The 16,874-nt window shown below is 32.1% G+C and overlaps 2 protein-coding genes and 1 pseudogene across 3 annotated transcripts; all 3 read left to right on the forward strand.

Annotated features, from left to right (window-relative positions):
• Positions 1–124: 124 nt before the first annotated feature.
• On the forward strand, positions 125–2,670 carry LOC111276150 (G-type lectin S-receptor-like serine/threonine-protein kinase SD1-1; annotated as a pseudogene).
• Positions 2,671–2,761: 91 nt separating this feature from the next.
• Positions 2,762–4,025, forward strand: LOC149511713 (cysteine-rich receptor-like protein kinase 10). Its single transcript, XM_089754384.1, has 3 exons — positions 2,762–2,827; positions 2,979–3,180; positions 3,883–4,025. The coding sequence occupies exons 1-3, from the start codon at positions 2,762–2,764 to the stop codon at positions 4,023–4,025; spliced, it is 411 nt and encodes a 136-aa protein (XP_089610510.1).
• Positions 4,026–8,224: 4,199 nt separating this feature from the next.
• Positions 8,225–12,489, forward strand: LOC111275753 (putative NAD(P)H dehydrogenase (quinone) FQR1-like 1). 2 transcript variants are annotated; one of them, XM_022861266.2, is made up of 4 exons: positions 8,225–8,360; positions 10,892–10,985; positions 11,657–11,919; positions 12,025–12,489. In XM_022861266.2, the coding sequence occupies exons 1-4, from the start codon at positions 8,338–8,340 to the stop codon at positions 12,254–12,256; spliced, it is 612 nt and encodes a 203-aa protein (XP_022717001.1). In that variant the 5' UTR covers positions 8,225–8,337; the 3' UTR covers positions 12,257–12,489. The 2 variants fall into 2 exon arrangements, with proteins under 2 accessions (XP_022717001.1, XP_089610620.1); XM_089754494.1 differs by having other exon boundaries at positions 8,265–9,422.
• Positions 12,490–16,874: the final 4,385 nt, after the last annotated feature.

Below are 16,874 nucleotides of genomic sequence, written 5' to 3' on the forward strand. Positions count from 1 at the left end.
TTGGACTCGGTGTAAGAATAACAGAATCAAAGCTAAATGCTTCAATAGCTTGAGATTTATAGGTTTAACAGTTTAAGAGGCCAATCAAAATCAACTAATCATAGTACAATTGATTTGGCAAAAAATGAAAAAGAAAAGCGGATCCTCAGATTTTGGCCCTCCTCACATTCTCAAGGAACTGCATTTACTGCTAGTAGTTACTGTTAAGGGCCAAGCATAACAGAGGACAGCTAATGGTCTTTTCATGGAAGACTGGCATACCAGTCAACTATCATCAGTTGAAATATATTTGCTCTCAAAAATCTGCCAAACTGATCTGTCTTTTCATGAGTTTTACATGATTTGATATCTTCACCATTTTGATCAACACCATTTTGCTGATATTGTTTTCAGGTTTTGCTCATGGAATCGATATCTTCCCCTCCTCCCCAGTCCGTCAGTGATGGCAGAACCTTGGTTTCAAGAGATGGAATCTTTGAGCTTGGTTACTTTAGTCCTGGCAGCTCCAAGAATCGTCATTTGGGAATTTGGTACAAGAAAATACCAGTTCCAATTGTTATTTGGGTTGCAAACTGAAGCAATCCGATCAATGACACGACTGTTTTGCTGATGATAAACAGGAAAGGTAATCTCGTGCTGCTCAGTCGAAGAAATGGTGTTGTTTGGTACACCAACTAAAAGAAAGGAGCTCATAATCCAGTAGTTCAGCTCTTAGAATCTGAAAATCTTGTCCTATGGAATTTTAGTTTCTGTGGCAATCAAAGTAATAGGATGATGGTAAGGTTTGAGAGGAAAATGCCAGGAAAACTTGAAGGGCAATTGTCAAGGTCAATGAAAGAATTTAAAGCATGTAAAATACCACCTTTTCCGATACCGTAGCAACCAATTAGTGGCGAAACAGACTCTTCAGAAAAAGGTCTCCCAGATACAATGTATGCTTGGACCACGTTTTGCACAGACCAAACCTAAATCATGAGTACATAATTGCTTAAAAATATTTACCATCTGATTCTTATATAGTTATGTACAATATACAAGAAACAGAAAAAAAAAAGTACAATAAACCAGCATACAGAAGGATATATCATATCTCAAAATACCACAATAATGCTAAGAAAGGTAACATTTGCGCTTATTCTTGTTGTGTCCTTCAGACTCATCAGTGTGTCTTATTTGAACAGATATTTAGAAAAAAATTTAACAGAAATGAAAAGTATGGGCGAAGATATATATATATATATATATATATATATCTTCATAGTTGTTGGTGTTCTTCTTGCCCACCATTTCATTCGTAGACCTTGTGCAACCATTGAAGGTAACTGTTAGTGCAAGCTCCGATCTGAAAGATAAACCTTGAAATTACAAGAAAAAAAAGTAAACGGTTAGAAATAAAGGTACAAATTATTTTTTACAATTGCATTCCAAAGTGTAAGTCAAAAATCAATGCTAAAGAAATTGAAAGGAGAGAAAAGTAAGAAAATATTAATAAAATGGGAATGAAATGATGAAATCTTAGTGTTTTTAAAATATGAAATATAATAGTGATGTAATCGATGGTAGGTCAATCTGACATGTCAAATCAATTTAAAAATCCAAAATGCCATTGATTGTTTGTTAGCGCTCTCGGAAGAGATCAAAATGCCCTTTGTACCTAAAAATGCCCCTTACTGTAACACTAACGCTATGTTTTAGAGCTTCTTATAGAACTGTAAGGACTGCTAGCATCTTCCTCATGTTTCTTTCAAAAGACCACATGATCAATTTGTTGATTGTGAAAGAAAAAATCTCTGGTGAAAAATACAACATTTTAACGCTAATGTCAGCCTGTTTTCAACTGCTTCAGGAAGAAAAGATAATCATGGTTTAAATGACAGCAGCAATGCAGTTCAAAAGGAAAACGCAGATTTTCAGTTATTCGACCCTGATATAATAGCTAAAGCCACCAATAACTTCTCATTTGACAAGAAGCTTCGAGAAGCTGGCTTTGGGCTTGTGTGCCGGGTAAATTTTCAACATTCTGGTGAAACTTACCTTGGACAAAAAAATGTATGACATAGTAAAGACTCTTTAAGTACATTATTTTCAGGGTACTATGGTAGATGTTTAAGAAATTGTGGTTAAGAGGCTTTCAAGAAGCTCTGGACAAGGATCATGTGAGCTCAAAATGAAATTGCACTGATAGCCAAACTTCAACATCGGAATCTTGTTAAGCTTCTTGGATGCTGCATTCAGGGAGAAGAGAAAAGGCTGGTTTATGAATTTATGCCAGACAAAAGTTTGAATTTCTTCATTTACGGTATGGATCCACACAAACAAATAAATTCTGTAGTTTAATGTAAATCTGTCAGAAGTGATTCTTATATTTTCAATAAAATTATCTACTTCAAATGGTTTAGCAGGGGACTAACCAATGATATGATACATACCAGATAATACGAGAAGTAAACTATTAGATTGGTCCAAGCGTTTTCATATTATCTGTGGAATTGCTCGGGGGCTTGTCTACATGCATCAAGATTCTAGACTGAGGATTATACACAGAGATCTTAAAACTAGTAATGTTCTTCTTGATGCTGAGATGAATCCGAAGATATCAGACTTTGGCTTGGCTAGAACTTTTAAAGAAGATTGCCAGAGAGGAGCACAAGTAGGGTGGTTGGAACTTAGTGAGTAGAAAAGTTCATTTTTTACCTTTTTGTTCTCAATCTAACTCAAAATTTTTACTGGTTTTCTTCTGATGCTGTTTTACCGTGGTTATATGGCACCGGAATTTGCTATTGATGGGAAATTCTCAGCAAAATCAGATGTCTTTAGCTTTGGGATAGTGATCCTGGAAATAATTAGTGGCAAGAAAAATAGAGGGCTTTACCATCCCAGCCATAACTTTAACCTGATTGGACATGAAAGTATTAGAAGTTAATTATTGCGATTGTACTTTGAACAGGAATATGACAAAAAGTTGTAATCTCTCTTAGGCTTGGAAACTGTGGAAAGAAGGAAGGCCTTTACAACTGCTTGAGTCATTTTCAGAAGAGTCATGCTCTCGGTCAGAAGTGGTACGGTACATCCACATCAGTCTCTTATGTCTGCAACAACATCCAGGGGATAGACCGATCATGTCATCTGTGGTTCTGAAGTTGGGCAGTGAGACTGAATTGATACAACCCCAAGAACCCGGTTTCTTGATGACAAGAAGTCACTTCAAACATTTTCTTCTTCCAGCATGCTTGAATCATCCTCAACTAATGATATTACTATCTCACAGTTGGAGGCTCGATAGGGAATTTTTGAACTTTCAAGCTAGCATTTAAATCATATCAGTTGTAGGCCTCCCAGGCAGCAAAAGAAAAATCTCACTGATTTAATTGCTAACCTGAAAGCTCTACCACTTGATGTCCTGGAAAATAATCAGTTCATTTTTATTGCTAAAATAACAAAGTTCGAGACGGGAATTTGATTTAAGTTGCCAAGAGGATTGTCATAGCAGACAGAGACTTTCTTGGATTGCACTCAAGTTTGGCTAGTTACTTTGGAAACAAATAATTTGCCTTGTCCAATGAGATATGCTATTACAGGTACCTTTTAATGTTTGGATGCTTCTTGAAAGTGCAACGTAATGTCTGGTACTAATAATATCCAATTTCCCTACTCATTTAAAAAAAAAAAAAAGTTGGTTGCGGAAGCTGAATAACTAGCCAGTGATTTCCCCATATGGTTAAGATCAATGAAATAAAATTCAGTGATAGAAGCCAATAACATTTTGAGATCATTAAACATTTGCTATGGCACTGGTGTTTATCAGAATAGTTAGACCTTATGATTTTGCTGTCAAGCATTTTCAACCCTAGTTGAATCATTGGGATTTTAATTTGTTTACAGTTGACCGTCATGTAAATGCAACAAAAAGAATGCATGATCAACCCTCTATGACTGGACTTGAGCTGAAATCAGTGATCACATTAACCATAAACTGTGATGCCAGTCCCAAGGCAGAGTCTGCTTGCCAAAACCATGAATGTTGATTAATGTCATAAATGGACCATCAAACTTTTGCTGCAAATTGATTCATTTTGTTAAAAGAGTAGGTAAGATTCTTAAGAATAGGTTGCAGATCCAATATGTTACAATGAGCTGAGCATATAGTGAATACTTAAACATGAGGTCAGTAAAAACCTCCAAAATCTTCTGCTAAATGGTTTCTAGTTATCCATACCCAGTAGGTATCATTTAGCAAAGATCAACCATGACAAACCTCTTGGTCTGGTTTTGTTCAGAACTTCATATGCCTAAAACATGGAAGAAAAAGTAGCCAAAATCATATTTAGATTTGATAACACTCCAGGAAACAGAAATTGCACCCACAGTCTAGTCTAAACACAAGTGATGCTGAAAATTGAGTTCTTGAAGTATGCTTAAAAAATGTTGGAGATATGATTCCTTGGTCTTGTTGTGTAGCACCTAAGAATTGTTTTAAACGTCAGAACCTTCAAATTCAATGATGTACAACTAAAATTTATTGTCAAAATACGAAAACTTTAGTGACAGATCAAAAAATTAAGTTTCAACAGTTTAATCATGGAAATCGCAGAAATATGATGTTTAATGTGAAAGGCATGTAAGGGTCCACTACAAAAACTTCAGCTGTTTTTGCCCTCCTCAAATTTGCCCCCTTAAATGTGAACATATGGACTTTATTTAACTTCGGAGACTGCTGGAACAGGACTTTTTGTTCATCCCTCTGGAAAGGATAAGCATAGACTACCTTTTTTTCCAAGAAACTAGAATTGAATGTGATTGCAAATGCTATAACTTTGATGTTGATGCTGACCATTTCCAGGCTGAAATTCAATTTTTCACCAACAATGAATGCAAAGAAAGAAAGGTGAGCAGCAGCTTTCATTTCTCATCCTGGAATTGGATTTAGGACTTGTTCAAGGCTTCAAGGCTCCCCATTCTTTAGATGTCCTTCCTCATATAAACAAACAAAAACAAACATATAGGTAGTCCAAAAAAGTGGCTAGCTAAGCAGGAAAGTGATTGTCAGCTGTAGAATTTCCTGAATCCTGAGGGCTCCAGGGGTATGCAATTTTGTTTGCCAATCCAGAACCACTTTTGCCTGTTATCTGTCTTTGTTTTAATTATACAGCTAATATCAATTTACTGTCAAGCAAGGGATACAGCTGGTCAAATTTTTATAACTTTGTAAACAAGCCAACAAGGCCAAAAAAAAAAGAAAAAAAAAGATTGAAACATTATGGAAGGGGTGTTGACAGGATGAGGGATCCTTGAAGCAAAAGCCTATTTTCCATTCATGGGTGGGCCTTATCTTTTCTGGGAGAAATTATGAAGTATGATGATTTCTGATATGGAGGTTCCTGTTAGTTCAAGGGAAAAAAAAAAAAAAAACCCAAGCTTTCTTTTCAGTATTTGGAAAGTTTGTTCTTGTTTTTGGACGACCCCCTAAAGTCTTTGGAGAAAATGTAACCAGATCATCATCAAAAGTTATGGGCAAAAATCAAATTTCTCCATTAAAAAGTCTGGAAGAATCAACATCTCCATCTCCCTTTTCATATAGCTGCGTTGTTAAACCCTAATGAGATTGTGGTGATAAATATTGACTTCACTCCTATATCTACTTTATCTATTGTCAACAAAATGCTGCCATACCATCTATATATAGTTCAATATATCATTTGATTCAAAGTTTCGCACTATTTAAGGAGGGCTAAATTTGTTACTCAAAATTTATCTATAGAGTTTCTCAAAACCAAGAAAAAAGAATGCAATTTGCCATTATAAATACTAGTTAATAATTCTGGTATGGTTTGCTAAGAGAACACCAATGACAAAAAACCATGTGATAACTTGTTTAATTTTTTAAGATTAATATATTCGAAGTTTATTTCAATTATTTTATATAATTATTTTTAAAAAAATAAATCCAATAAATTTTAAATTTAAATTTCAACGTTTGTAATATATATTTTTTTATTTTTAGAGTGCAATTTCTTTTACCAAAAAATATAGCTTGCTATAAATTATTGATTTTATTATTAAGGGTTGGACCATGCAAATATTTTTATACCATCAAATGGATGAGAAGGGCATGGATTTTGTTGACCAAAAAGGGTGACTTGGCTTCTAAATGGTGTTAAAACTATGTTGTTGATTTCCTATAAAGGACAAAAGCTAACCATTAGTGAAAATACATTTTTAATCAAACAAAACTTTTGCAATGTTCTTTGAACCCTGCAATTAAGCTTGTTCATACCAAACACTACCAATCAAATTGCAATAACATGCCAAACCATATTTCTCAAAAAGCTTATCATATTTATAGTTTCTAATTCAATCTATCAATAAAGGTGGCTATCAAAAGTTTTCTCAATCAACCTAAGTGACTAAGACATTGTTTGCACTAACCAATTAAACAAGTCAAGGATTAAATGAATTATTATTATACTAAATTTGTTTATTTTGTTTATTATTATTACACTTTTTTCAATAAATAAAATCATGAGTTATATGGAAATTATCATGGACTTAAGATGAAAATATACATTTTCTTTAATTTTATTATTGAAAATTTTTAAATCTTGAAAAATTTTAAGAATATTCACATTGATACTATGTATTTTAAATATTAATTTTATAATACTCCAATCTTATATTAGAATATTTCAAAATTTTATTATAATATATAAATTGAAACTTAAATCTAAACTAATGAATGTTTTTTGTAAGATAAAATCATAAAATTTTTTAATTAAAATAGATAATATTTCGTAAGTTGAATGATGATCTTTATAATTTTTAAGATAATTTTATAAACATTAAACCTTAATTAATAATGAAAAAAAAAAAAGAAAAACTCTTTAGATAGGTCAAAGATTTTGATTAAAAAAAAAGGGGGGGGGGGTTTTCCAATGAAATTTTTAATTTTGTTTTGGGAAAATGGGGCACAAACGAAAATCCTACTATTGCATATGGATCAGCATGTAGCATGTGAGACGTCATGCAGTTTTTGTCACGCAGTCATTGGTTAGATTTAAAAGTGAAAATGCCATGCCAGCCACCAATTAACATTTTCTTTTCAATTTCATCCATTTTATTGGACCTCAAATTCCATTAATCCTCTTGTAATATCCCCAAATACAAATACAAAAAACAAATAATCTAACGGCCCTGATTTTACTTTACCTCTATTGCCATCCACCATTTTCACCCAATGACAGCCAGGATTTGTCCATATCCAATTAGAACGTGTCCCCGTAGACTTACACAAATATCATTTTTTATTTATTTGAGGCTGAATCTTAAGTGTCTATTTTTTAATTATAAAATTGTACAATATTTCTTCTAATGGAAAGTATATGAACATTTTTAAAACATAAATTCCAGTATCAAACACCAAATTATAAAATCTAATATTAATATTCATAAATTTATGAATTTATATTCAATTTAGCATTCAAAAAATTATATAAATTTATATTTTTTTTAAAAAATATCAATATACTGATAATTAATTTTTTTTAATTTTACGAATGATATTAATATAATAATACATATATCTCAATATTATTCTTAAAGTTTAAAATTTTATTATTTGTATATCAAAATAATTGTTTTATGAATTTAAAATTTTTTAGTAAAAAAATTATTTTTTGTAAAAGAACTTTCTAAATGATACTTCTTTAAAATAGATGCACGAATTAATTAAATATCTCACAATGATATTAGTTAGGATATCATAATGAATTTTTTTTTTTTTTTACAAAAAGAGTATTTTTTTCATAAATTAATCTTGTTATAGTTTTTGGTAAGAATCTCATAAAAAGACCACACCTCAACAATCATCTTTATAAAAACATATTCAAACTCATCTTTCATAATTCATAATATATATATATATATATATATATATATATATATAGTGGATACACCTAAAACTATCAAATCAAAGCTTATAAAATAAAAGAAATTAAATTGACCAACAAATTTAATAAAAGAAATTTATAAAAAAAAGTTAAATAGTAAATCTTCTAGATATGTAGCATTTAGTTTATGTATAACGACCACATGACAACAACATCTCATCATTAATTACTATTACTCTTTTCCTAATCCCATTAAATGAACCACCAACCCCTTTTAAAACCAACATAAAAACGACACCGTTTTATTAATCACAAAATTAGTAACTAATTAATCCTTTCGTCCAACTATAAATACAGCTTTTCGCTCCTCCGTTTTCCCTCATTCTTCAACGATCTTTGGGAAAAAAATTCAAAAAAAGAATATTTTGGGAGTGATTCTCAGAGGAATTCACCAATGGCAACCAAAGTGTATATTGTGTATGTATTAATATATCTTTCACTCTCTTTTTTTTTAGTGTTTCTTTTTTTTGTGAAAAGCTGTTGATTTTGATCTTTGACTGATTTTTACTTTGCTTGAGTTTGATTTGTGATTATATTTTCCTTTTTTATCTTCTCTTTTCTTTTTGGAAAATGCACTATCGGTTAGTTTCTTTTTTTTTTTCTTTTCCGGTCGTTGATTTTTGCAGTTAGTTAAGAATGATCAGATGCTGTAGTTTCAGATTCTATTTTTTTCATCTAATTTTAGTTGGAATGTGATCAATTTAGCTATTTTTGAACCATGATTAATGGGGGCGATTCTTGGGTTAAACTTTAGTTTTCAATTTGATTCTGTTTGTGTAGAAAGGAGATTAAACTGTCAAGAACTGAGTTTTTTGTCAGAAAGCTATGAATTGTCAACAAGATTCAGTCTTTTTTCATATGTCTTATTAAACCAAGATTTAATTGTTTGTTATTTGTTGAAATCTTACATGTTGCGTATAGATTGGGGTTGTTAAGAAAAGGCTATGATTTTTGCTCTGGTTGGAGATTTAACTTTTGAAATTCTTATGCTATCTGGTTTTTTTTTTTCTTTTTTTCTTTTTAAATGTGTGTTAGTGCTAGTACCTGTATAAAAGATGACATTATGTGTGCATTAACAAGCGATTTGTGTCTGACTGTCCGTGATGACTTGATAACTAAGCCAGAAAGGAACTTGTATTGGTTGAACAATAATTTGGAGGTAGGTTGTCGAGTTTAACAAAAAGGGGGGAGGGGGAGTGGGAGGAGGGGGTTTTTCATTATCCACCGACATGTTTACAAGTTTTAGATGAATCAAGCATGTGCCTTACAACTATTCTCAATATGTATGCTTGAGTCAACATCATACGGTGCAGTCAGTGCTGTCATCCCCTTTACTTGATTGTCTGTCCCTTGATTGCTCCATTGTGATTTCTGCAAGAGTTAAATAAACAACAAGGTTAAACAGGGCTCAAGTGGAGCCAGCAATTTATTTTCTTTGGGGCCCAGAGCAAGGTCTTGGAAATTAGACATAGCTGAAAGGTAATAATGGGTTTAAGGATCAACATATACCTGAGTGTTGTTTTGGATTCATATCATTTTCATTGTTTTAGTAAAGTACTATATATGGGACTTACGTTTGGTGTGCTTATAGGTTTACTATAATTACTGTAGATTGTATGCACTTCATACTATATGCTTATCCATTTTTTGGAATTTGAAAGCAATGACATCTGTAGGTTTCCTGTGCGATTGACTTAAGATATTTTACAGCATCCTTTCTATGCAACATCTAGCATCTAATTTTTTTATTGAAATAACTGAAATAATTCTTCTTTGTAGTAAGGGTTTATTTAAGGCAGAGCATGTTCTTTGTTTTAATGATTAATTATAACCTGTGCGATTTATCATTATACACTGAATCTGCTAGTTTGATACTAGTTGTATCATATTTTTATTTTGCTATCAACTTCTAGTTTTTATCAACATTTGCATATAAAGAGCCTTGTAGTGTTACAGATGAATAGTGACTTTGAGGTGAGCTGGGTGAATGATTGTGGGTCGTTGGGGTTATCTGTTATAGTAGAATCTTAATGAGAGACAATAGTCCGATCTTAGGAAAATTGTGTGCCATTACTGACCAGTTTGCCCAGGGTAGAGCATGAAGAGGTAGGTGTTGAGAGTACAAAGCTATTAGGAGATTGATTTAAGTTGTACGCAGCAGATATTATCAGTTTGCTTGATGTTTATTTATGCTTCTGCTTGGGGTCTGACAAATTCAACTTTTTCTCTGACTGGGTGGGGACGCATAATTTGTTGTGCAGCGTTGACAAAGGCACTTTTTAACATGCATCCTTAATTTTCTGCTTATTTGACACCTTATATAGACCCCTTTCCTGATTTTTGGCTTTGCCATAAATTTATCAAGGCTTTGATCTTCAAGCTCCCCCACTCTTTGAGTCATAGATCTGCGCCCATGATTGTTGGTCTAGTGTATCACCATTTCTCCTCAAGATAGTGCTCAAAGTTGTGGTTTTATGAGCTGGCACACTAAATGTTGAAATGTGATGGGTTTCTTGTTTGATTGTTAGGTTGCTTCCTGTGTGATTTCATCTTAGACCTCAATGCTTGCTGATTGGTAGTTGATTTTTCAACCTGTTGTGATTGGCAGACTGTCTCTGACTTGAAGTAACTGGACCATATGTGGTCTCAGATTCAGTTTAAACTTTTTGACCATAATGTTTTGTGATGATGGCAAAATGACTTCATTACGAACAAACTTTTAATGATCATAATGTATCATAGATAATCTGCGAAAACTTTTCCCTTTCTTTTTATTACCTAAATACATACATTAGATTTAGTTATGATTACTTCTTGAGTTTGATTGAGTTCTTTTTTCATTATTATTTTCTTCATAATCCTTTTATTTTCTGTGAGCGAGAGTTATACTTAATTCTTTTGGTAATATAATGAACTCCTTTGGTCAAATCTTCTCACTGTTATTACAGATACTATTCCATGTATGGACATGTGGAAAAACTTGCAGAGGAGATAAAGAAAGGGGCTGCATCGGTTGAAGGTGTTGATGCCAAACTATGGCAGGTAAGAATGTGTGCCATGCTGCTTTTGTTGAATAGCCTGCTCTCTTTGTAGTAGTTTAGACCAACTAAAAGCAGCAAGCAATTTGTTTATGGATAAGAAATGGTTAAACCAGATTTTAAAGTGCAATCTAAAGGTCTTTTTGTCCAGAATTTTCACATTGGCAAATTGACTAGATGTCTGGTCAGAAGTCATTATGTGTGCTTGGTCTCAACTGTTGCAATGTATATATTTTTGCCGAGCCTCCTTTTCTAATGCTTCCATTATCGTCCAGCGAGCTAATTTTTAATTGATCAGTGAGTTTTAAAATTTTAAGACATTTTGATGTCTCCATTTGAGAACCCTTGGCCTTTTTCCTTATAAGAAATCTTTGTGAACTGTCTTATCATCCACTGGTTTGGCACTGCATGATCAAATTTCTTTATTGATGAAATCATTGCAAATATGCTTAATTTTTGTGTTGCTTTTCTTGGTGGGACAGTATGTCATCCTTGCCATTCATATATTTAAGCAAGTTTTGCAAAGTTCTGCAGTTGCAAATTCATATAGATAAGCAGTCATGTTTAGTTTAATTCTTGGATCATTAGAAGGGAAGGCCTTTCCAAGATTAATTAAAACAGCATTTGTATAATTGATAGGGTAAATGAAGTAACTGTGGCATATATGTGGTACAGGTCCCTGAGACTCTATCAGAAGAGATTCTTGGAAAGATGAGTGCACCACCAAAAAGTGATGTACCGGTTATTACACCCCATGAGCTTGCTGAGGCTGATGGGTTTATTTTTGGCTTCCCAACAAGATTTGGAATGATGTCTGCTCAATTCAAAGCATTTCTGGATGCAACTGGTGGTCTATGGAGAACTCAGCAACTTGCGGGAAAACCTGCTGGAATCTTCTATAGCACTGGATCTCAAGGTGGCGGACAAGAGACCACAGCGTGAGTTCCTGTATCACAATCTTATAATAGACTTATGACACCCAAAACTTAGAACACAACGATGAAAACCTAACTTGTATCTAAATCTTTCGAAATTAATAACAGGTTGACTGCAATCACTCAGCTTGTTCACCATGGGATGATATTTGTTCCTATCGGATATACCTTTGGTGCTGGCATGTTTGAGATGGAGCAAGTGAAAGGTGGAAGTCCCTACGGTGCGGGAACCTATGCTGGGGATGGATCAAGAATGCCATCTGAACTTGAGTTGGCACAAGCTTTCCACCAAGGGAAGTACATTGCCGGCATAACAAAGAAACTCCAGGCAGCTGCCTGATTTCAATTTTACTACAAAAATCACAATTTGTCCTATCATTTTTTTCCTCTCCCCTCTCTAGATTTTCAATTTCCTATATTCTACAAGTTTGCAAAACAATAATTCTTCCTGTATTGGGTATATGCTTGTACGTGTTTTACACCTTACATTGGTAAAGTTTGCTCATTTATCTGTACTATTACTCGTCCAGGGCGACACTTCTTAAATGTAATTCATATATTTTCTCTGTTCAATCCTTTACCATTTGATGAAATAGATGAAATTGATTCAAGGAAGTGGGACAGGAAGGCTCAAGCTACCGACAGAAATGCCCGGTATGATCCTCCAATTCTTGTGGAGGAAAACAATCTTGGAGGCTCAAGAAAATATCAAATGTCTAAACTGTCGGTAACTGAGGCTTGTTTCAGACCTTCAATTGGAACTGCAATGTTATTCCCCACCTTCCGGGATAATAATAGTGGATGCCTTATTGGGGACCCTTTTATAAAAGGCAGGGGAGCTTTTATAAGAGCAAAAGGATAGAGGAGTCCACCAAATTGCATGCATTAAACCTAAAATCGACCTAACATTTTCTTTCTGGTTGAGAAGATGGAACTTGATTGCTGATAGGAACCTACTTTTCAGGTATGAAGATAAAAGTTATACATTCCATCACCTTCATCCAACAATATCTACATTAGCAGGCATTTATTATTATTATTATGACTACAATGGAAAAGTCAGGTAATGAGAGTATTTTTCTCGTTTATACAGGTAAAAGTACCCAATTGTGAATCTGCTTAATAGAAATTATGAAAATATAAAGTTTACCTGAAGAAATGAAAGGTAAAGTACTTGATTAAGATTTTTCAAATATCAAATCGATAATTTCACTACAATTCAGGTACCATATTTTTGTTGAACCTAAAATTTTTGTTGTTAGTGAAAGTAGGTTTGATTTTAAATTCTAAGTATAGTTACCAACCCTAAAAATTATCAACTAAACTGGTCGCCAAATCCTTAAAAAAACAACAGATCTAGTAAAAGATTTAGCTTTCCACTGGTGGGTAAAGATAGACTAACAAGATGTGCTTAGCCTAACATTGTTTTGCTTAAATATGTTCATGCTTTATTAGTAAATATCCATTAGTAATGTCTAGTTAAAAGTTAAGCTTTATGAATTTGAGGTTTAATACAGTTAGTTTATAAAGTATTTAATAGTTTTAAGGTTTAAATTTTAGTATCTGTAATTTTTTTTCTTTCTCAAAATTATAAATTTCTTTTTTGTAAAAAAAAAGTGAAGCATATTATTATTTGGAATATATCCAAGTTATTGACTCTTGACAAATACCCTATTGCAAATTTTTTTTTTTTTTGGATTCACTAAGATAAAAGGGGTAAAAAAGAAAGTAAAAAAAAAGTAGGAATTTTATAACAAAAACATATTCCAAGCTTTAATGATACTAGTTTCCAACCAATTAGGATAACATTCTTCTGTTAGGAAATGCCTAATTATCATTATGTTTCAGCATTGGATAACATAAAAAAGTATATCAAAGGGAGCTTTGAAGACAAGTTTTTTTTCCAATCAATGAAATCATATTAAAGGAAACAAAATATCTTTCACATATGATCCAAATGATGGCCTTAACATATAAGATTTTAGCTTTGAGTGCCATAGTCATGAAAAAAGGTTGGTGACTGTTGTAGGGATATATAGGATTAACATGTCATATGCCCTAAGGCTAATTTTGGACAACTAAAATCCAGGATGCTTGGAATGGAATTTAAAGGGTGGGGTGAGGTTTATATTTTATATCCCCTCTTTGTCATCAAGTGGATAGGATATCTAGTTATAGGGAACTCTTGATTGCATATAAGTGATTTGTTCATTAATATCCTTTGAGTTCTGCATCTTTCGCAATTGAGTTACATAATTAGAAGTAATCATATTTTTTATTGTTTAATCAATGTTATACCGAGTGCTTAATAAATTTAAATTATCACATCGTATTTTACTTATTTATCATTAATCACTAAAAAACCATTTCATAAATTACGAGTGATTATATAGGTTCAACTATATGATTCCGAATCAATGAATAGATTGGATCATGAAAAAACCCTAGAAAAAAGATGAACCCTTAATTGTCTTTAGTTCCCTTCTTTTATCTACCCAAAAGAAATAATAATAAGTATTCTACATTAAATGTATCTTTTCATTGTTATATGTATGACAAACTAAAACTATATCCATCAATTCTTCTACTACATGAAGAAAATGCCCACAGTGTGAAAATCAAACCATCTAGCAATTATATTAAGCCACGTCAATATTTCGTAATAGTTTTCACAAAATCGAGTCCGTACGATCAGAACTCCCTATGATTATGCTATTAGGCAAGAAATGTACATAAGAGAACTAATTCCTTTGATATAAAAAGAAATTGCCATCAATAGCAGTAAACCTCTTGGCATGAAAGAAAGTAGAAAGAAAGCAAAATCCAATACCAGGAAAAACAACAATAAAAATTTTTTTTTTTGGAGATATGACAAATATAGGCCAAAAAGTAAGTCTCTGAAATATTGGGGATCACATGGAAGACTATAGTAGCATAACAATCATCAATGCCTAGATGCTTTCATTTTGGTACATTCATATTATTATATATATTTAACTAAAGTTGAGAAATTTCAATTTCAACTTTATAAAGTGTTATGATCATCAGAGAGTACTGATCCCAAAACAGTGTAGAAGATATGTTTCCAAAGCTATTTTTTTTAGCCAATGGGTGCAAAAGTTTCAGGCCAACTAGAGTAGGAGTAAAGAAATATATACCAATTCATCAATTGGACTTTGAACTTTCTTATTGTATTTTATTCTTTACTTTGAAGGAAAAGAAAAAGAAGGAGAGAAAAAGGATTATTAGATTGTAGAATCTCATAAAGTTCTTCATGATTAGTCTGTTATATATGTCAAGCTTTTCTCTTTTTTTCTTGATAAATGGTAGGGATTTCTTGGAAATTTTCAATTAGCTCTGTTAATCATGAGGCAACCCAAAGATTTTTTCTCAAGCTATAGGAATAAAAAAATACACCCAATTCATAGCCAAAATTACCAAATTCTAAAAATCTTTACTATGGTGTCCACTAACTTAATTTGTTGGTGTGGATTAAATCTTTAGTAGAATTTCCAAATAGTTTATAAACAGCATTGTATCAAGTTCCTTTTGCTTCTCTCTTAATCTCAAAATACTTCCCATAGACTTTTCTTTTATTTTTACTAGATAATTTCCTACAATATCTAGGAGATAAAAAATACCCGAATTGATATTGTCACTTGTCATGTACATCTTTTAAAAAAATCTATGCACATATTTAACATTATGATTATTATAATTTTATACTCAATTTAACCCTCACATCAAAATTTAAAACCAAGGTAAGTTGTCCAAAAATTAAGATTTAAATTTTAAGGGATAACTTTAATCTATTGTAAATTTGGAATGCAAAAGAAGTCTACAATCTTTGTAAACCATCCACATATATTTTTAAAATTCTTGATCTACCTTCAAATCTTTAACTTCTATTTAGTTAATTCAGACATTACATTTTAAATCTTTTCGAATTCACAACCTTTAAAAATATGATCATCATGTATGTCATCCTAATGCTGAGTTGACATTAGTTTGTCTATGCTAAAGACTCTTCTTTTGCTTGAACTAATCCAAGTAAAACAAAAAGATAACACTACCATTACTCAATGGATCTCTATTCCTTAATAAATGAAATCTATCTTTTACAATAACTGATGAAATATTATAAGAATAAGAGAATTTACAATTATAATCAACTATTACATTTATATAATGTATCATTGACTAATCAATCAACGAACTAAAATATAACTAAATCATCAAACTTATGTTGAACTTAGAGTCTCGAGTAGGTTCTACGACTTCCTCCTAGTTATATATTATTTAAAAAATAATAGTATTTCAAAACTCTTCTCTTTTCTTTCAAATTTCCATAGTAAATGGACATAATTAATGATATTATTTTCTATGTAATTAGATTCATGTACACCATTATTTCCAAGTAAACTCAATGAAATTAAATATATAATGAAGGAGAGTGTGAAGTCCATAAATATTATAAATCCAAGATTTTTCAAAAGGTCTCCATTGAGGATTAAAAAACATAAGGACAATAACATTATTTCAAAAAATAAGGGAAGTTTTTTGGCTTCTTCTTTACCTTCCAATAGAAGCTCCTCAATGTGACCACTCAATTGGAAAGCACAAAAGCATGACTGATAGCATCAGTACATACATTCCTCCAATTTTAAACATATTTTTATTTTATTAGATAATAAAATTCAGAAAAAGAAAAAAAAATTAACCCTGAAAGGAGGAGCTGGAGTGGGTCACCTTCTGACTTCCACTAACATATTCCAAACAAATAAAAAAATCGAAAGTGAGATTTCCAATCAAATGACATCCCCACACTCATTCTTTCTCAATTCAAGAATTCAATTATTCTTTTCTTTTTTTTTTTCCTTGAATTAAAGGTAGTAGTGCCAGCTCTATTCACAATGTTTGCAACAGAACAAACAAAAGCTTCTTTCTTATCATCTCTC

Source organism: Durio zibethinus, chromosome 25 (genome assembly GCF_047325235.1).
Source record: "Durio zibethinus cultivar Kanyao isolate XHJ-2024 chromosome 25, ASM4732523v1, whole genome shotgun sequence".
Lineage (NCBI taxonomy): Eukaryota > Viridiplantae > Streptophyta > Magnoliopsida > Malvales > Malvaceae > Durio > Durio zibethinus.

What these genes read in the sequence shown, in the direction of transcription:
- LOC149511713 (XM_089754384.1), top strand. Translation starts at nt 2,762, where the DNA reads ATGGCACCGGAATTTGCTATTGATGGGAAATTCTCAGCAAAATCAGAT. An exon ending in ATGTCTTTAGCTTTGGGATA is followed by an intron (nt 2,828 to 2,978) that starts GTGATCCTGGAA and finishes AATCTCTCTTAG; the next exon opens with GCTTGGAAACTGTGGAAAGA. An exon ending in GATACAACCCCAAGAACCCG is followed by an intron (nt 3,181 to 3,882) that starts GTTTCTTGATGA and finishes ATTTGTTTACAG; the next exon opens with TTGACCGTCATGTAAATGCA.
- LOC111275753 (XM_022861266.2), top strand. Translation starts at nt 8,338, where the DNA reads ATGGCAACCAAAGTGTATATTGT. An exon ending in TTGATGCCAAACTATGGCAG is followed by an intron (nt 10,986 to 11,656) that starts GTAAGAATGTGT and finishes TATGTGGTACAG; the next exon opens with GTCCCTGAGACTCTATCAGA. An exon ending in GGCGGACAAGAGACCACAGC is followed by an intron (nt 11,920 to 12,024) that starts GTGAGTTCCTGT and finishes AATTAATAACAG; the next exon opens with GTTGACTGCAATCACTCAGC.